Genomic DNA, 20,968 nt, shown 5'->3' with positions numbered 1-20,968 from the left:
GAAAGCACCGTCTCTGCAGCGATCACCACTTTGTCAGAGGCATTCCTGCGTTTGCTCAAGGAATTTTGTAATCTCCGACATACACTGAATGCAGCATAAGTCACGCCCTGGACGACGCGCCGGTTGGGGATGTTACGTCACCTTCCAGAAAGTCTAATATGGAAATGGTGCACTTCAGATGAACATGGATGTGTTAGAAACTATTTAAAGTCATTAGCAGCTGTCAGTGCTTCATTAATGGACTAATGAGGAAGCAGCATCAATAACACGTGATAACAAAGGAGGCCGAGACTTTGTTTTCTATTTTCATCAGAAGTTTAATTCAATATATACAACTAGTCTTATTAAAGCACTGCAATTTGCATTTACCTCTCCACATCATTATCACATTAAGATAGTTTAGAATACCCCACTTCATTTACAGACACAGGACTGACCACATCTCTGCCTCTCCGGTCAATAAGCCCTCTAATGTTTATCTACAATCTGATCATTAAAAAATTAAATCTCTGTTGAGCACACAATCAGCTGGCTGGCATTATTAACTGGTTCATACTGGGAGGAGCCGAACCAGTCGGTGTACAGCAGTGTGTAGATACCGATTAGCTGGGCTGAAATCAAAAATAACCTGAATAAAATAATCAGAAATAAATTCATTTGAATCGATCGGATGTGGTCAGTGTTACAGAGGAGACACAAACAGAGAGAGCGACCCGTTCGGCACCAAAGTCCAAAGTCTAGCTTCTTGTTCTGACCCGTCTGACACTCTTGTGAACTTCAACTTTTGTGCATCCTCATAACAGTTCCTCTGAACTGATTTTGAATCATATTATGAGTACGCACACACACACCATAATTAGTTGTTTAAATCTCAGCCATGTAAACATAAAGTCACATTTTCAGAGTGTTTACATGGAAACCGTTGATTAAACTTACAGCTGGAGTCTGACTGAGGTTCCGCCATCTCTCACAATCAGCTTCATTGTCTATTAAACACTCATCTGTAAACAGCACGTTTCTCTTTGTAAAACTGACCTTCACCCGTAACATTTAAAGAAGCTTTTACAAGTCTTATTCGTAGTGCATAGTGTGAGATACTGGATCAATGCGAGTTCAACAGGGTAAACACGTCATGGGAAGGTTTCTTTTTTTAACTTGAGCTGCAACAATTCGCCGATCGAAGAAAATACTGTAAATACTTTGAGAATAAATTATTTGCTTCTCAAGCAAAAAGGTCGAACAATCGCTGCTTTCAGCTTCTTAAACATTCACTTTTCTTTGCCATTTATTCAAGTAAATAAAGATTATTTGTGTTTTGGAGCGTTGGTTGGACAAAATAAACCATTTAAAGACGACATTTCTGGGAAATAGTGATGAGCATTTAGCATTTTTTGACCGAAGATCAATTGATTACTCTTGAAAAGAATTGTTTTTGCAGCCCCAACTGTAACACGCATTTTCATGAAATAACCATAAGACATCGTCAGCCCCTGTGACCAGCACTAGAACCTCTAAATGTTTGATTCACGTCTCCTTCTGGTAGCTCAAACATTCAACTACTAATGAGAGCAGTTTTTAATCGCATCATAAAAATATAAAGACAAGCCATTTAAAAATCTGACTCTTTAAATGACGGACAGTGAAGAAGAGGTGGAGCATTTCAAATCATAATTCGTCTACGTACGGCGCATTAACGGATCAGTAACACAGTAACTGCTGTAACGGATGCAGTTTGGTGACAATCATTTCGAACGTCATCATCGGAGAAAGACATTCTAGGCCAAAACAGAAAAAACCAGAGTAAAGAAACGGAAAAAGAAACAAAACTGAAGCGACACCACGATGTTACGCAGAGATCCCTGGCAGTGCACACTCCGATGGTTGGTTACACTCTCTACAGATCGCTGTGACGGCTGCAGTGGCTGCTGAGAGTTTCCCCCGGGTGGCTGTGGTTACTTCAGGGGCGAGGTCTTCATGGGAATCATTATTCTAGACTCCATGTGCTGAATAAGAGGGACTGTGGGACAGACAAAAACACAAGTGTTTCTGAATCATGCAACAAACTGGGAAGAATCAGATGATGTGTTCATATAACCTGCAGTAACCTGAACAAAACAACAACAACCCATTTGTTCTGACACTTATTATTTCTTTTTAATACCATTTTATGAATTTGTGTTTAATGGATATTTTGTAGTGGAATCATCTCAATTCTATGTTTAGAGAGGCTTGAAGATCATCCATCCCTCCTTCACTGTCACACAAACAATGACGACTGTCCGTCACGTTATGTGATGTCGTTGTTGCTGTGTCTTCTTCTGTATATCCGCCACCTTCTGAACTGGAATGGAGCAGTTTGTTGCATGGTGACACGCAAACATGACGCGTAAAAACAAACATTTAACTAAAAACTAAAACTAGAAATTCAGGTACTTTGTGTGGAAAACTCACTTTTCATGTTCAATTGTGCACATCACACACACGCCACAGTTTGACCTTACAATGTGAATGTATTATTATCATTTTTTTTAAAGGTGTTGATGCAGATGGACTGTGGATTTCTTTGTGGACATGGGTTGGATTTTTGCATGACAGTCCAAAGGAAGTGACCTTATGCACGTTCTAATGTGCCTCGTCTCAGTTCCTCTCTCTGCTCTGCTGACAGCAGCTAACGTTAGTGAGTCAACTGGCTTCCAGCACAGCACAGAAGTTGCAAAAAGCCTCTTCAAGATGATATTTTTGTCTATAAGATCCGCCTCAAAGTTGATGTATTGTCCGATGCTCTCAGAAAGGTAAAGCGAGTCTTGCCTGTGTAGTAGACGACCTCGTCCCAGCCATCACGCTGCCAGGCTGCGTTTCTGATGTTTTCTCTGGACTGAAGGTCTTTGTAAGCTGAAATTAAAAAAAAGATACTGCTTAGTTTAAATTGTTGTGTAGAGCTTTGACACAGATCTACATACAACACCTAAAATCTCCACCCTCAGGAAAGTGCTGATTTATATAGATCAGTTATGCATTATGGACACATTTGTGTAATTATTGCAATACAGTGATACATTTTTAAACATCCACAATATGTTAAAGCGAAACTCTCGCCAAAAATGAGTCAAACCTTCGTGTAAAAAAATTTGGGATTGAATATGAGTCAAACCTTCGTGTAAAAGCATAATTACGACGAAAGAGGCACTTTTAAGATTTACCGTAGTTTCGGTTTTGGGCACGTTAATTTTGAACGGGAGTGCATGGGGCAGGACACGCTAGCATCAAAATCGCTATTTTTAAAACAGTAAGAAGTCTCGACACAACATGAAACTTTGCTCGTAGCATCACTAAGGTCTCTACTCATGAACACGAGCATTGAGAACATTGTTTGTGTACACAGAGTTTATGAAAAAGAAGGTTTTTGAACTACTCACGTTAGATGCCGCACCTCCCGCTCTTTGCCGTCATGGCAGACAAAAAGTGTCGATCCCCGAGTGCGACCTGACAGGCACGCTTGAGGAGCGGTTCACCATTATTCTCCTGCCTGTCAGGTCGCACTCGGGGATCAACACTTTTTGTCTGGCATTATGGCGACGCGCAGGAGCGCAGCAGCTAACGTGAGTAGTTCAAAAACCTTCTTTTTCATAAACTCTGTGTACACAAACAATGTTCTCAATGCTCGTGTTCATGAGTAGAGACCCTGGTGATACTACGAGCAAAGTTTCATGTTGTATCGAGACTTCTTACTGTTTTAAAAATAGAGATTTTGATGCTAGCATGTCTTGCCCCATGCACTCCCGTTCAAAATTAACGTGCCCAAAACCGAAACTACGGTAAATCTTAAAAATGCCTCTTTCGTCGTAATTATGCTTTCACACGAAGGTTTGACTCATATTCAATCCCAAATAAAGCCTTGGTTGCTTTTTGGCGAGAGTTTCGCTTTAATATTGTAGTAATGCTTGTTTGTGGTTTTAAACTTGTGCTCACCCCATAGATGGTGAACAGTGTACAGACTTCCAATCTGAGAGAAGAAGCCTCCCACAGCCTCTTGGTTCTGCTGGCGGATCTCGATGGCTCGCGCCCTGCAGAGAACCGAGAGTTCGATCACACATGAGAAAACACTAACAGCATGTTACTGAAGGGATGCATCCATTAAACCACAAGCATGAATTTGTAGGTTTTTAAAACCGATATCCCCAAATTCTTTTCTTCAAATCAAGACATTCAATTTTGATGGTTTCAACAAACCCACCATGTTTTATTTTAGTGCATTAACAGGCACATTTCCCAGTTGTTATCAATTGAATTTGCAGGGTAAAAAAAAGGGCAATTATGCTCAAGATTTACAAGTTATGTGTGATATATCTCGTCATGCTTTGAAGTCATGCATAGATTTTGTAGCCAAAAGTACCGTTGACTCATATTCATCTGCTACAATCTGTGAAACCAATAAAATAGTGGTGAGGAAACTTTAAATAGTACAAACTGATAGTAGCTCTGCAGTTACAACAAAAAGAAAGCTTAGAATCTTTCAGGTTTTCAAAATGAGGCAATTTTCACAACATGTAAAAAAAATAAAAAGGAAATATTAAGAGAAGTCATGTGTTACCAGTAGTTCCCCCACTCGATCATCGTCCCTGGCTGAAATAAGAACGTGAAGAGGAGAGAGGAGTTTAGAACAAGTCGTCTGACTCACAACAGCAACAGAGAGAGACGTTAATCAATGCTTAAAAGGGATATTCCGGTGTAAGTTTAATCCATGGTCTAAATCACTGTGAAACTGTGTTAGACTCCCTCTCGAGAGATCAAGTTAGCAGACCGCTAATTTACGGAGTTTTATCAACCTCAGAAACGACCGCACGACAACAATACACTGCAGTAAATGGATCCAAATATAAACCGCCACAAAAAAGCCACAAATAATGCTCAGAACAGCACCAAACTTCAGCAACAGTACAAATAGGGTCTCAGCACATAGTCCGGGGCATCTAACCTCCGCTAGCTTAGCTGGATTTCTATTGGGAAGCTAAAAACAGATTTCAACTCTCCTCCATCAGCTTCCGGGTCGGGGAAGTCCCGACGCGACGATTACTGAGTGCGGTTAGAAATGCTCAATTCCGTTCTTTTCCCTGTCCGCTCTCGATAATAACTGTTATAAACTGGCAGGTAAGACACATATGAACTTTGATTGCTTTTCCATGGAGTCATAATCATAAATTTTCATCCATGAGCCGCGGAACTCTACTGCACTCGGTAATCGACTCGTCGGGACTTCCCGTCAACAGGAAGCTGCTGCAGAAGAGTGGTAAATTTAGTCAGCTTTTCAGTAGAAATCCAGCTAAGCTAGCGGAGGTTAGATGCCCCGGACTATGTGCTGAGACCCTATTTGTACTGTTGCTGAAGTTTTGGTGCTGTTCTGAGCATTATTTGTGGCTTTTTGGCTGGCGGTTTATATTTGGATCCATTTACTGTAGTGTATTGTTGTCGTGCGGTCGTTTCTGAGGTTGATAAAACTCCGTAAATTAGCGGTCTGCTAACTTGATCTCTCGAGAGGGAGTCTAATACAGTTTCACGGTGATTTAGACCATGGATTAACTTACACCGGAATATCCCTTTAAAGGGATGGAGGTGATGTATCCACTGTGTAAGAAAGTTTTTCACCCTGAGTTGGTATGATCGGAGCTCGTAGATGTTGGGTCCGGGACGAGGGACGGGTTCGTTCCAGAAACTGAACTCCAGCAGCAGCTGATTCCTACGAGACAGCAGCATCTTCCCCCGCTCGTTCCTGTAGTCCATAAACTTCTACAGTAACGACAAAGAACAGGAGCGCATCACTCAGGACATCAGGCTCATAAATACATTTGTAAACATATCAAAACTCACTCAGAGAACAGGAAGAGGTCAAGACAATCAAGTCAGGTAGATTAGTTGCACACGTCAAATGTGATCATTTAAGCGCATTAACACTCTACACAACAAATCACCTGTTTTATTGTGAAGCTACATTGATTCTTTGGACAGCGATGCAAAATTTGCCGATAACACAAAATCTGTCACACATAGTTACAGAAAAAGCTGCCAGCACTTTCTTTCTCTGCTTTTTGGGCATAAAAACAAAAGAGAAAAACACTTGTAAATAATTTGCACCGGTTAAGTGTATTAAGATTTACTTTGTCGAAACAGGGAAGCTGATCGCTCGTGTGTTTGGTGAATGAGACACTTCATTTGTCTGTTAACCTGTTTTTTCCAAAGTACACAATATTTCCACCCTGTTCGTTTGTTCCTGAGAGGAGACTAAATATCACCGTCTTGTTCTTGACTGCCTGGCACAAGCACTTTTTGAATGCCTGAGAAGGAGGTGCACTGGGATGGACGAGGTGCCAGAGAGAATTAAAAATAATGACATGGATCAGTGTTTTCACTCTGCATCGGCTTTGGATCGTCGATCATTAAATCCATCATTACACCCTTAAAAATCACCAGTTCTCGTGACGAGGTATATTTAGAAATGTGGCAACTTGCACTCTTTTATTATCAAATATATTTTGTTGGAACGTGAGAGAAAATTCATGCACAAAAAATACAATTTGGACGAGGCAGGATTGGATTCATTCACTACACTTACCTTATTTATGATCTAAAATTGCATTTCTGTTAATATCATTGCACCAAAATTACAATCACACCAAACAGCTTGAGGATCACAAATAGATGGGTGACAAAAATGGTCTGTGGGTCTAATCTGAGGGGTGCGCTGCCACAAACGGCTGCCTACAGGTCACAAACTGCCAGTGAGCTGATCTAGTCTGAGCAGCCGTTACCTTATTCTGCCTGAGTTTGTTCATGACTTCGGTGAGAGCCGGGTATCCTCCCCGATATCTCCACAGGTGAACTAGAATAGAAGGAGCAGAAGAGCCAAACATAATGCAGCTCTCGAATATATCTCTGTGTGTCTGTCTTTTATATTAGCAACTGTACTTTAATTATTTATCTCTCTACACCACCTGTGGTCTGAGCTGGCATCTCCAAAATCCACCTCACCACTACAAACACATCTGGAATGTGAGATTCTGACCGGCAGAGCAAATGCTGTGATACTCGTCAATCCAGTGAGATGAGAATGAGATAATGTTCATGCTGCTACACAAGATCGAATCAGCTGATCAGTATCATAAACACCACCACAGTGCAAAGTAATAACAGACTGAATCCAGTGTTCAAGAAGAAAATGAACATCTGAATGAAGCAATCAATTATGAAAAATGCAAATTTTACAGGACTAAACATAAAAAAGTGACAGCGATCTCTCAGAGGATGTTACTGTATATTATTTTCTCAGGCTGCGACTAACGACTACGTTCATCGTCAATTCATCTGTTGATAATTTGTTTTTAATTAACTGGTTATTTGTTCTGTCTATAAAAAGTCCAGATCATGGTGAAAAATGTTGTCAGTGTTTCCAAAAGGCATAAATTAAAAATGTCTTTGTCCACAACCCGAAGATATTTATTTTACTGTCATAGAGAAGTAAAGACGTCAGAATAAATCCACATTTAAGAGTCAGGAATGAGAGAATTTAAACTTTCTCTCTTAATAAATGACTCTCTAATAGCTGAAGATTGATGTAACCGTTGACAACCCATCACTGCAGCTCTGGCTCACACGTTGTGAATGTGTTAGGTGAGGCAATTTTTAGATTCTCTTCATTCAGGCTTCTAATATTGCTGCTCTGTAACGTTAGACACAGAATGATAAATGTCACCGCCAGGACAAAATGGACAGCAGCCCGGAAAACTGCGAGACAGTCACGGCTATAATTAACTAAAATATAAAAAGCTGCCAAAAGGTTGGTTTGTGTCACTGGGGAGAAGAGAAACTGCAATATTATGTAGATCTCTTTTGTTTATTTTAAAGACTTTATAACCTTTAGAAAGTCAAACATGGAGAAGAAATGAGCACAGTTAGAAAAATCCACCAAACATGGTTCTGTTCCTCACCGGCAGCAGCTTCCTTCACAGATCTATGAGATGATGAGATACATTTTCAAGCTTTATTATTTCTCTTTCAAGTGTCTAGATGCAGTTGAACGTCAATTAATAATTACTACAAAAAATACAGATATTATTTTTGCCTTATTTCATACGACTGTCTTATGTAGCCCACTTCAATAAGTCCCAATTCGTTTTGGTGAACAAGTAAACTTTTAGTGTCGATGCTCATAAATATTCAGCTCACCCGGCGACAGAATACAGAGAAGTAAACAATCCTCACGTTTGAGCAGCTGGACGTGTTCATTTGTGCTCGTTAGATGACTTCTGTGTCAGTTCATTACCTGTTAATTCATGGATCTTTTAAACGTGACTATATTATTCGTGTTTTCAATTCATGTTTGAAAAGAAGTTGGTATTTTGTTACTATATTTGCTCAGGTGTATGTTAACCTTCAGACATGGATCGTGCTCTTACCAGCTTGATCCTGCTCTCCGTACCAGGTGTTCCAGGTGCCCACAAGCTCACAGGGGTACTCGGGGTCAGCGTGAATGGAAGGCAGGACGTCCTCACTGAACGATTTATAAAGAACACAACAAATGTTTAAAAGGGAGAAATATCTGCAGTGTTTAGAAAAACAGCAGCACAGATTACCGACTTCTTACCAAAGTTCATTGTAAGCATCGAGGCACTCAGGCTTGACATTGTGAACTGCAAGCAGACAAAAAACATGTTTAAATAAGATCTCATCTAGCAGATTTCATAGGAGCATTCTAGAAGAACATTTAAATTAAATCAAACACATACACTGTATTTTGTACAGGTTGTTGTCTTCCTTCTTGGCGAGCAGGTGAGAGTGAGCGTCTTTTCGGGGGTCGACCTTTCTAACAAAAAGAGACTTGAACCAGCTGTCTTCACGGAAACCCGAGCCGCTCCTGTCACAAAACAAAACGCAAAAGTTGGAAACAACCGACTCTTCATCTGCTGCACAACGAGGGAAAAAAAGACAAAACAACAAAAGAAAGGCAGAGCAACAACTGCGACCTACAGTGATGCCACCTGAACTTTTTAACTGCATGTCTCTTAAGCACTTTAAGTTCTGCTCAGTGACGACAGTCCAGTCCTGGTCGCTGTGCCGGTTCTGATGAAGGTGCATTCAGTTACTCTGGTGCTATTCTCTGGAACATGATGACCTGAGATCTGTCTCAACTCAGGCCTATTCCAAAGTAAACTTTAGCAAGCGTGGAAATAACCAATTACAGCTACTCAAATGACTGCACTTAACTCACTTGTTTGGATATTTGTACTTTTAGGAGTCTGTCATTTTATTTGAACACAAGTAAACATTACACCATTTAATCTGAGTAGCCACTTTTAGAATTTAGGACGGAGCACAATTTAAATGAATACCTAAACATTTCTATCTAATCACAAGTGGACCAATGTGACATGGGAACAGAAACACAAACTCTGCAGCAGGCCCGAGTTTGGAGAAGCGACCGTGACCACGGAGCAGAACAGAGACGAGAGGAATTTAGACTGAAGATCTGGAGAAACAGAAACCTCTTTGATTGAACGCCTGCTAGTGATAATGCATGAAGAATCAACAGTTCAAAAGTAACCAGTACTCCGAGAAACACTAGAGAAGAATACTTTGTGCTTTTACTTAAATGTTAATTAAAAGTGGTTTTACTTGTAATTGAGCATTTCTTCAGTACATTTTCCACCACTGGCACAGAAAAGTTTAACTGGTTTCTGAGAAACATCTAATTTCTGATGGTCACGATTCTTTAAAAGTTCATTCAAATAATTAATACAATAATTTAAAGCCCTTTAAATCAAATCACATAGTTTCCTTTAAATGACATGTGCATGCTTTGCAGCTGATGTCAGTGTAAATGCACAGGGTGGCAAAGCTGCAGAAAACTAAGAGCTTTTGCACAAAAGTTTACAGACTGAACTCATTCACAGCAGAGACTCTCAGCCCAGCAGCACAGAGAGCTGTAAGCTGCACATAACCAGAGGATTAGTCTACATGGACTCCTAAGCTGTCTTCATACATTCAAGTCACTTCATTTCAAACTTAATTTAAAAGTACTCCCTGCTTTGTTTACTGTTGTTTATCAGGGAGCCTCCCTCTGACAGTTTGCCAGCTTATGTAAACACAACTATTACTTTGCACAGTGCATTAAAGGCTGTCAGATTTTAGCTAAACTTCATTTACATCGCAGCATTTCAGTGATAAACATGTTTAAGGCAGCTTGGTTGAGGCTACAGATCTGTCGCAGCAACAAAACCGTGTGATCCACTAATCAAAACAAGTCCTGCTGAGCACAGATTCATCACATTTTGACCTTGAAGTTTTGGATTTGACAGAAACTCTGTTGTGATTTTGTATTATTTACGCACAAGGCAACAACAACTCCGCACACAAACTTATAAAGTAAGCAACTGTGTGTGTTAACGAAAGTTGGGTCACAACTTTGTAATTCGGGTGGATGATAATTAGCTTTTACATGAGAGTTAGCAACTTTGGAGCTACGTGGCTAATGCTAGCGACGCTGCACAGAGAGCCGAGCGTACGTTAACCAACGTCCCTACGTTAGCTTTAGCTTAGCCACCTAGCACACCGGACTTTGTCATTGGTGACAGCGCTGCAGGACATAAACACGTATAAAGTTACACTTCTGCATTCAAGGTTGCGAATTCAAAAGGCTAAAACCTTCACCTTATGACGACCATGACCCGTCCGCTCGTCTGGAGCCCACTTTTCGTTTGTTTCAGGCCTTTGCCGACTCTTTGAAGGACTCTGGTCGCCATCTTTCCCCTGAACGCTGCTGTCAGTTCACTGGGCTGCAGCTTCAGTCCGACCTGCTGCTGACGTTAACTCACTAACGATAACGTGACCCGTGTTAACTTCATGCACCGGGACCAGATCAGAGTGGTGTTGATTCAGAACACAGCAGGCTTTAAGTGACAGCAGATGATTGTGGACATAACTTTTATTTTTTCAACTACTAACTCGACTCAGGTGAATTTCTCGTGGGCTTCACCTGATTTAAGTTAAAAAGATTGAGCTCTCCTGTAGACTTCTACCATCCTTCAACCTTTAACTTTAACTTATTTTTGTTTTAATCAGAACTCACATGGTCTTTTAATAGGAAATTTGATTCTTTCACTCACTTATTTCTGCACATTTCAATTATTATGTTTATCAGTCTGTTACATTTATGACAAAGACCATAAACCAAGAGACAAATGCACCAATGAATGCTACTGATTACACCTATTTTGCATTATGCACTCTATTTAAAAATAACTGTCAAACATTTTCTTGGCTTTGCAGTGAACACCGTGCATATGTTTGTCAGTGACACCATGCAGTCAACATTTTATTGTAAATTCCTCAGAAATGTGTCTTGAATTCAAAACCACCCGAGCAGCAGGTGAAGAAAATGTATTAAGGCTGATTGTTTCATACATTTATATTTACAAAAACACCAGAAACAGACACAGAATTGCAGAGTAACATTTGCTCTTGTACTGCTTCATTAAAGACGTTCCATCATGACGCAGGAGTCTGTGCCGGAGGAGCGTCGGCTGCACTGGGTGCAGCAGAGATGTTGAGCTCCTGCAGTTTTTCTGTTAACGTTGCGTCCTCGCCCAGGCTGAGCGGAAGGTCAGTCAGAGGCTCCACAAACTCAGTTCCTGCAACTTTCTTCCCCGTCAGCGGGTCGACCACCCGACCGACCTTATACACGATCTCAGCCAGTTCATGTTTGACGTGTTTGGACCGGGCCTCAGTCAGAGCCTTCAGGAGGACGATATCTCCCATGGTGCACTGTCGCAGGGCGTCGTGGGCAAAGTACGTCTTCCTCTTGTTGTAGTACTGTGGGGGGAGAACACACAACATCAGACTTAATCAATGTGCAGAGATCAATAAATTAATCCATTTGAGATCAATCAACTGGCTTTGTAGAACTGTATCATATATGTTTTTGATTTATTACAATATTGCAGCAAGATTATTTACGATTTGGAGAAGTGATTGATTATTAATTGACTTACAACAATAAACAACAAAGTTTAGTACAGCTAATTGTGTTACAGCAACATTATATACTGGGGCTGCTGTGATACACCGATATGGACATTAATCATGATATTTAAAAATGAATAGTGAAAGAAAGGAATTTAAATAAATAGTACACATTTGATAATATTGTGTAAATATACATCTTCCTAAATTCTCCTCAACTCTGGCTGCCACTCACCATGAAACAGAAACATTACATGAGTGTAATTGTGCTTTTTGTAAACTTCTGTTAAGTGACAGTTTCAGAATTTCTTCACCTCCTTACACATTAATTCTGAGTGTTAATCATTTGCCAAATCAGAGACATTAATATTGTGACAGCAGCGTTATAAACTGAAGCAGAGAGAAGTTTTGTTGGAGAACATTTCTCCTTCTGTCAAACTGAGAAAAGGTTGTTTTGTCATCTGCACCAAACCTCAGCTGTCAGTGACTCCTGTGTTTTCATGTGACGGAGGGAATAAACATGAACATAATGGAGAAGGTGGGCTTTGTGTACCCCATGACACCTGTGCTTAAATGTCAGAGCCTCACCTTGAGCAGGTAGGGGTCCAGCACGAGCCTCGTGACTCTCACTTTGGCAGTTTTGTGCATCTTGGTTCCGATGACTTTGCCGATGATCCACTTCGCATGGACCGATACGTGCTTGACCGACATCCTTGAAACCTCTAATCAACCCTGCAGCACAGAGGACATTAACATTGATCACCACACACTGATTGACACATGTTGACCAGCTAAATTATTTGTATCGCACGTTTATTTAATGCGATTTATATGAATAACCGTTAAACGTAACGACCGTGGAGTTAGCATAGCCTCATTTTATGCTAACAGAGACACACTAACACTTTTAACCTTTACGTTGAACGTTACATCATCGATATTCACATTAATGAACAACTGAGACGTTGGCATTAAAAAATACACAACAATGCTAATTGTGGGGCTACACAGTTAGCTTAGCTGCGGCTAACGTTATTTTAACTTAGCAACAACCGCACTCGTTCATAAACCGGAAACACGAGCCGCAGCGGATTAATCTGACAGTGACACAGACCAAAACATGAAGGTAGAGTTTATAGAACAAACTCACCGAAACTAAATGACAGGAATGAATCTTTAGAAGGTCAAAATCTCCTCAGAGAGAAGATTCCTCCATGCTGCTCCAGGGCGGCTTGTTTTGATGACGTACTACGGCAAGTAGAGACGGACAGTTTGTGCGGACAATGGTTTATTAAGTGTGAATGAAACCCTTCCTGCACTCTGTCGCTTTTCTAGAGAAATTATGAGCCAAGCTAATCATTTAATTCCGTTGGTGCTGTTCATCCCGCTGGCTGATGAGGTTTGGAACTAAGTTTGCACTTTATGTTTTTGTTTAGTTCCCGAATTTCCCTTTTTCTCCTGACAAAGATTACATTTTATTTTGGCCACAAGATGGCAGCAGATAAACATCCCTCCAAAGCACTGAAAAAAGACACCAGTTAAGAAGTTGGGTGGTAAGAGCTACAAGATAATCCTGAAGGCAAACTAATATAAGCATTTATTATCGCAGCAGGGCAGGTGTGATGGATTCCTGCCATGTTGCAGCCTGTGTGAGACTGACACAGCTGCAGATCATCTGATCACACACATTTTAACTGATGTAACCACCACTGCAGATGAGAGACATTGAAAACATAAAAGAGAAAGGAGGCTACAATTATCAACAGAACCACATCAAGACAAGCAAAAACATCCACAAAGAAAAGTAGATGACTAAAATGACTCGTTCCTCTGTCAGAGTTTGAGCCATTTGGTCCAATAAAATTCAGGAAAGTCCAGAAGAGACGCACAATTAAATCATTTTATCCACATTCAAGTTAGCCAGGCGCTAAACCAGAAGTTAGCTGGCTTGGTTAGCGGTTAGTGAACGAGCTCTATGTGTCCCACAACATGAAAAGATCCAGGTGTTGTCATTCCTGGGTGGTCGAGCTTTTGTGGCTTCAAAGCTGAGCAGTGCTGTTAGCTCAATGCTAACATCAGCATCCCAACACACTCAGCTGATATGAAACAGCAGGAATCATGTTTATGTGTCTACAATCTTAATTTAGCATGTTAGCATCACTTTTTTACTAATTAGCAATAAACACAAAGTGCAGCTGAGGCAGGAACACCATGAGGTTTGTTGGAACAAACTGAAAACTTGATCTGATGTGACACTCGAAGAAGATTCATCGGATCACTAAAGTTAGCAGGATTTATCCACTGGAGAACATGAATGTCCTCACAATCAACCCAATACTGTTTTTTTTTTTTCTATACTTAAGTGTTTTTTGGACCAACATTACCATGTAGAGGGAAAAGTATCAGCAGAATCACTAAAACACATTTGCCTGCATCTCTTTAAATGCAATTATAAAACTCTTATCTTAAGACAACAATATTCATAACGAGACAATTACCCTGTTATCTTTATAAAAATACCTCTTCCAATATCCAGAGAAAACAAGTCATGAACTTGAGATAACAATATAGGAGAAAAAATGCATCCTTAGAGAGACATATCGTAAAATGTCTTCAGTCGTACACCAGTTTGTTTCTTTGACACTGATGTCTTTATGACATACGTCTGTCAAAGACCCACGTTTACCTTTATGCCCTCTACAGCCATTCGACGATGATAGACGCTCTTCTCGATCTGCACTCCAGCAGATGTAAATGACTGCGAGGGGGGGAGAGATTAACACAGATGCATTCATACCACAGCGTTAACGGTCGTGTCCCTGAGCAGGACTTGGCCGTGGCTCAGAACCAACCACAGGCGGACCAATCTGGTCTTAATCAGGTCCATGTTGTAGTAAAGCACAGGTCTGGGTCTCTGTTTCCCATTTAAGGCAGTGCAGCATTGGTATACCTCTGCCAGAATTACAGCATTAGCCAACTTTAGTCTCCTTCACACAAGAACACTGAGACAATTCACATGGTACCGACTGTTTTCATACTGTTAAACGTGTAATGTAAGTCCAAAGTGATGCTGAGCAGCGCTCTGCAGAATAGAGATGCTGCACACTGGCTGCCACCACATCATCATGAGGGTCCAAAGAGTAGTACGTCTGTTTTATTGCACTCTTACACTGTATAAAAACACAGGAGCAGCTCCACTACGAGTTCTATCGCTTATCACATCTATGGGTAAGACTACGAGGCCCGATCACATGGTATCAATGGCCATATTACAATATTTACCCAGTGATAATCACACACAGACCTAATTGCAAATGCAGCCAATGTTTTTATATATGAGAGAGCTGAAACGGTCAGTTATCAGCTCTGAATCATGCGAAAGCACGGCTGCAGTGACATAAGACAGAGGCCTGATAGCACATAGACTGTGTGATTACACATGTATGTTTTCTATGATAACACACTGACCTCGTAATCAGCAGGTTTTATGTTTTCAGATTAACATGCTAGAGTAATGCTGGCATACATGGATGTTATTAGTCTTCAGATATGACATTTCTTAATAGATTACAATATTTAGCCAGAGTGTTTGTGTTCGGCTTTGACGGAGCCAGTCGCTGAATCAGAATCAGCCCCGAGGACCCGTGCATGGGGTCGTCGTAAAGCTGGGAAACGTTCAGCAACTTTATTGTAGAAATACTGGGAAGATTTGGCGACGAGAGAATGTGTTGTTGATTTCAGAGTTTAAGAAAGGGTCACAATAAACATGTTGCATTGATTTGAGACTTTGAGACTTGAGATTTGAGACTTGATTTAGGCCCCAGGAAACATCACTTCTGCCCAGATTACTCGCACTAAACTCTAAAAGTGAAATGATTAATAAAATGGTGTAATTAAAGGGACAGTTCATCCCAAAATCAGAAATACATATTTTCTCTCTTACCCGTCATTCTATTTGTCTATCTAGATTGTTTGTTTTATAGACATTGCCTAACTGGTTCTTAAATAAAATGTACCAAGAGGGCACTTCTGGATCTCAAAGCACAAAAAAATATATATTTAAAACTAGAATTACTATCGTGCGGCTGTAAGCCTCCGCGCACCAGTCAAGTAGCTGTTCCTGAGTTATGTCGAAGGCTAACGGCCAGTAAGTGTTTCACAGAACGCGATGATGTCACAGTGAAGTTGACCTTTCACCTTTTCGGTATAAAATGTCATCACTTCATTATTTTATTCTGAGACATTTTTGTGAAATGTTATTGTAATTATCATATGAATTGTTGAGAAATGACCAAAGTGCTTTGTGAGAAGTCACAGTGACCTCTGACCACCAGAATCTAATCTTTGAGTGGACATTTCTGCCAAATTAAAAGTAATTACCTCAAGTTGTTCTTGAGATACGGTGTTCACAAGAATGGGACAGACAGATGGAATGACAGCCAACGCCGGCACAAAGGCGTAAAAACCCAACAGCGACGTCTCTTACAGAAATCATGATCACTTTGGAAATCTTTTACTTCGTGGTGTCAGGAACCAGCAGGACTGCGACTCTGTCATCCTAAATGATATGCACAAAAACATCTTCAATAGATATCATCAAGCTCGGCCTGCTTTGTGGGAAGGATAACGTCACTCTGTCTCCGCCTCATTCAGCTTCCAGCACTAAGGGTTAAAAGTTGAATGTGAGATAGCACGGTGGTGGCAGCGAGACTCGAGGAAGGGCGAGGCACGGCGGACAGGAAAACGCTCGGCATACATTCGTGGTCGATGTGAAAGGGCAGTGAGTCATAGGATGGCAAGCTAATGTGTTTGTTTTCATGGTGGATTGACTGTGGGGTTAATGAAAGTGTTCCCCTTCTGAGCAAAACTCAAACAGAGCTGGTGATGATTAGGCAGCGATGGTTATCCTCCAGGTCCTGTCCGTCTCAGACTGTCTGTGAGCTTTCTTTCATCTTTTGTTCTGCTCGTTACAGTGTTGCTTTAACCCCAGTCACACTGATGACTCGTCTGCGAGACGGCGAGCGGCGGCGCGTGGCGTGTCGTCCGGACAGAGAGTCCACAGAGCCAGAAGAACAATGCGCTGTTAAGCTTGTGGTTTGGGTTTGATTATTCAGTTCTGAACCCTTTAGACTCTTCAAAAAAAAAGGTGTCAAAAAGTGTTACAGTGTTTTGACGAATCGATAAAACAAATATGGCAACGAGACACAAACAGCACTGTAATACAACCATGAACAGGTACACAGAGCTGCTGTAAATGTTCAGTAAATCACCACTGACTGTTCCACTGCACAACACCAGTCCAGTTGGTGATCGATATGCGTTCGCAGACCCGATTTAGGTCCAACCAGAGGTTGAATTTGGACGGGGCTGTGCACCAACAGGGTCAGAAATTAAAAAGTAAATATCGAAGACTGCGTGCCAAACTGTCGGGTGAATGTTTGAACCAAAATAGTGATGTTTAAAAAACAATGCAGAGCGTCTTCAGCACATTTTGGTGTCATTTATAATCTGTACTCTGCTTTCTGTCTCACACACACATACACGCAAAGACGTCATGGTGCATTCAAGTTCACCTCACACATTTATAAATCTCTACTCCAAAACAACAAAGGTTGTGTAAAATTGTCATTGCTTTTTTGCTCTTTAACTGCAGCATTTCAGATGCTAAACTCGTTACAATATCCCATTAATTTCTACATAGGCAGAAGTTTAAAAACTCTCAAAATTATTGTCAGTAAACACGATCGTATTCTCGTACTCGCAAATACTCGCATATACTCTGTACTTGTATTTGGGTCCAGTATTTGAACGGACACAAAATAAATCAAATCAAGATCAAGAAAATAGATTTGCCACAACGAGCGTAACACACCCTCATCACAGAACACTCTTTCAACAGATGCATTGTGGGTAATGTAGGTACTAGGTTTTGACACGGAGGAAGAACGTGTGTGAACTGGTAGGAAATATCTTGTAATATCTTTTCAAAAACATCTTTCAATGTGTTAGGAGTGAAGTGTCAAAAGGGTGGAGTACTCTTTGGTTGTCTGTCTGTGTTACCTGGAGGTTATTAAGTCCTCACTCGTATGTATTTATGGACCCTCAGCATAATATATACATTTGGCTCAGAGGTGAGAATTTAAACTGTCACTAAACTCCGACTCTCTGACGGTGTGACACTGCCACAACACATGACATCCTGTCTTTTCTTTGGCCTTCACACACACTTCCATCATGCAGATTATTACAAAGTGCAGTTGCGGTATGTTCTCACTCTCCTGCCTCTCAAACAACATTTTTTGTCACGGCTCGTGGTAATAACTAAAAGTGACTGTTTATTTCATATGTTGCATGCGAGTGGCTGTGAGGCGTTTGTGTCCCGGTGCTGTGTCGGTGCTGCTGTGCACAGACCTCCTTCTGTGTCCTGACAGACGTGAAGCGATTACATCAACATGGAGCTCCGGGTCCGCAGGGAGAAGGGCATAAATCAAAGTATGAGCCAAAATCAAATCCAGCTTTTGTGGATCACATGCTGAGAAAAGAATAATGCTTCCTGTCTGTTTGTGTATCGCTCTATTATAGTCTCTGTCACCGACAGAGCATGTATGTACGTTTAATCTTCAGAAACAACCTCTCATGCTCTGTATACATGTGTACAGTGGATATAGAGAGCATCTTAAAGTCGTGTTGGTTTTGTGTATTCAGTTCTGTTACGACAAATGTTACATTTGTGCAAAATCAACTGAAAAGACACACATAAGTTGATATTTACTCATATTTTCTAGCAGCAGGTTAAAGTGTTTAGGACATTGGTGGAAGATGTATTCAGATACTTTATGCTGCTTGTAAGTTACACGTTTCTTGCAAAGAAGACTAAATACCACAACTGTATAAAATCTATTACAATCTAAAGTCCTGCAGTACAAATTAATATAAAAAGTGATCATTAGACAGGATAGGATATTTATTATTATCACTCTACATATATTATAATTATGGATCATAACTTCTGATACATAAATGTGTCAGCAACACTTTGATTTAGCATTTTTAATAAACTATAACGATTACCTATTGCCTCATTTATAATAATGCATCATGTTGTAAGCATGTCGTCATTCATGTTCTGCTTTCAAAATCTCATTCTGCAGCGTAACGTAAAAAAAATGTTAATAACAACCGTAAAATTGGAAGAAACACTGAGCGGCCTGCAGAGAAGAAAAGAAACAGCGCTGCCACCAGAGAACAAAAACAAACAGGAAGTGGAGTCGTGATGTTTTGCACTGAGACGCAACAAACCTCTTTTAATTTTCACTTCAACAACTTCTGTCTTACAGCAACTCTGAGGGGACACACCACGTTTTTGTGCTCTCGGGCGTTTTAAATCATGATGTCACAATCGTACAGGGCTCAGAATTGGATGATGGACTTACAAGTTGTTGTAGTTGGCGTATCGAGGAGGCTCGGGGGATCTGGATGCTGAACTCTGCCATCACTCCTTCCTCTCCTATCAATTTCTGTCACTTCTCTTCTGTCCTCTGTGAAATAAAGGCATTATTAGTATTAATGGTGTAGTTTTTGCTGTCCCAGGCCTCTCTGTCTCTGCATGATCTAAACTACCTGAATCAACATCAGCAGGTTTCACATACAGCACACTGGCTCTGCTAACAAATTGGGGTTTAGGGGGTTTTAGGTGCGACCCTGTGGCAGCTGAGTCATGTCAGCCTGCATGTAACGGCACCAGAGTCGTGTTCGGTGCCATATGTTCTACCACAAAGACACATTAAACATTAAAGTGGGTCAGAGGTAACAATATGGTATCACTTTGGCTAATGTGCTGTAAATTAAATATCCACGTCGGGAGGGATTCGGAGATATTCCCCGGGCAGTGACTTCATCTCTTCCTGTCTCTGCTGCCAGCCCCCCTGACCCTGTAAAGCGCGTGTTGTAAGCGAATACTCCCTCGAAATGGAGCGTCACACAGCCGGTCCGGTCCGGGCTTCATAATGGGACTCTGTGGTTGGACGGAGGCGATATCCTTGTCAATACCTGTAGCGGAAACACATGAGATGTTCCTGTTTGAGACGCGTGTCATACATCTGAGCGTGCGAAGCAGGCGTTTTACCGTAAATCCCTCTGATGTGAGATGTCGGGCCAGTAATATGGTTCATATTTACAAATCATAACTCACAGTCGAATAATCTGATTGGCTTCGTGAAGTCTTTTTGTCTTTGCATAATACAAACAGTGTGATCAGGCGGTGAACAGACAACGTTTATTCTTCTGTTTATTGCTGTAGAAAATATTGATTATAGTGGCTCTAATCTAATAAAACTAAGTGTTTTCGATGACTAGTTAAATTAACTTTTTATGTTAAGTTGGGTTTCTGCGGTCGCCTCTGGCTTCTGTTCTATCTGTTGTGACTCCGAACTGATCTCAGCTTCATTCTCTGCAAAACGGCAACACACAAACATTTCACAGGTGTCTGAAACTCAAATGTTTTCAGAGGAGTTTACCTTTAAGAGTCGCTGGGAATCCCGGCCACATCCACGTGAACCCCGATCAGTACACCAACAGAGGAGAGACATGATTGAATTAAACAGCGATGGAGGTAGAACATCACATATATTTCCCACAGTGCAGTGAGGTCATGGTTTTGGCTCGAGTCTGCTGGGACCTCCACAAGATAATTGAGCTCTATCTCTGAACATGTGATGAAAAGACAATGTAAAGCCGGCTGAAAAAAAAAAATACTTATGAAGTAAACGTGATGCATGATCGGGGAGGCAGCCTGTTCGACCTGAATGAGCAGTGATTGCAAAAGGAAAGTTTAAACGTTTTTAATGAAGTGCCAACAGCTGGGTCGTGTTGTGCAGTGCAGGCATTTCCATTCTGTGTGGTGATTAAATCTAGAGCGATCATCTGTCCAAGTTGGACTGCACGTTCGAGTTGATAACCT

At 40.9% G+C, this 20,968-nt stretch overlaps 2 protein-coding genes across 2 annotated transcripts; both read right to left on the bottom strand.

Annotated features, from left to right (window-relative positions):
* Positions 1–292: 292 nt before the first annotated feature.
* LOC115594053 (protein NipSnap homolog 2-like) lies at positions 293–10,973 on the bottom strand. Its single transcript, XM_030437817.1, has 10 exons — positions 10,699–10,973; positions 8,778–8,905; positions 8,636–8,681; positions 8,448–8,542; positions 6,804–6,874; positions 5,644–5,784; positions 4,592–4,623; positions 3,970–4,064; positions 2,809–2,892; positions 293–2,017 (listed from the first exon to the last, which is right to left on the bottom strand). Exons 1-10 carry the CDS (start codon positions 10,788–10,790, stop codon positions 1,953–1,955), a joined length of 849 nt encoding a protein of 282 aa, XP_030293677.1. The 5' UTR covers positions 10,791–10,973; the 3' UTR covers positions 293–1,952.
* Positions 10,974–11,299: 326 nt separating this feature from the next.
* mrps17 (mitochondrial ribosomal protein S17) lies at positions 11,300–13,263 on the bottom strand. Its single transcript, XM_030437818.1, has 3 exons — positions 13,160–13,263; positions 12,598–12,741; positions 11,300–11,859 (listed from the first exon to the last, which is right to left on the bottom strand). The coding sequence occupies exons 2-3, from the start codon at positions 12,718–12,720 to the stop codon at positions 11,536–11,538; spliced, it is 447 nt and encodes a 148-aa protein (XP_030293678.1). The 5' UTR covers positions 12,721–12,741; positions 13,160–13,263; the 3' UTR covers positions 11,300–11,535.
* Positions 13,264–20,968: the final 7,705 nt, after the last annotated feature.

Source organism: Sparus aurata, chromosome 13 (genome assembly GCF_900880675.1).
Source record: "Sparus aurata chromosome 13, fSpaAur1.1, whole genome shotgun sequence".
Taxonomy (NCBI): domain Eukaryota; kingdom Metazoa; phylum Chordata; class Actinopteri; order Spariformes; family Sparidae; genus Sparus; species Sparus aurata.
This window is presented reverse-complemented; position numbering and strand designations above follow the sequence as displayed.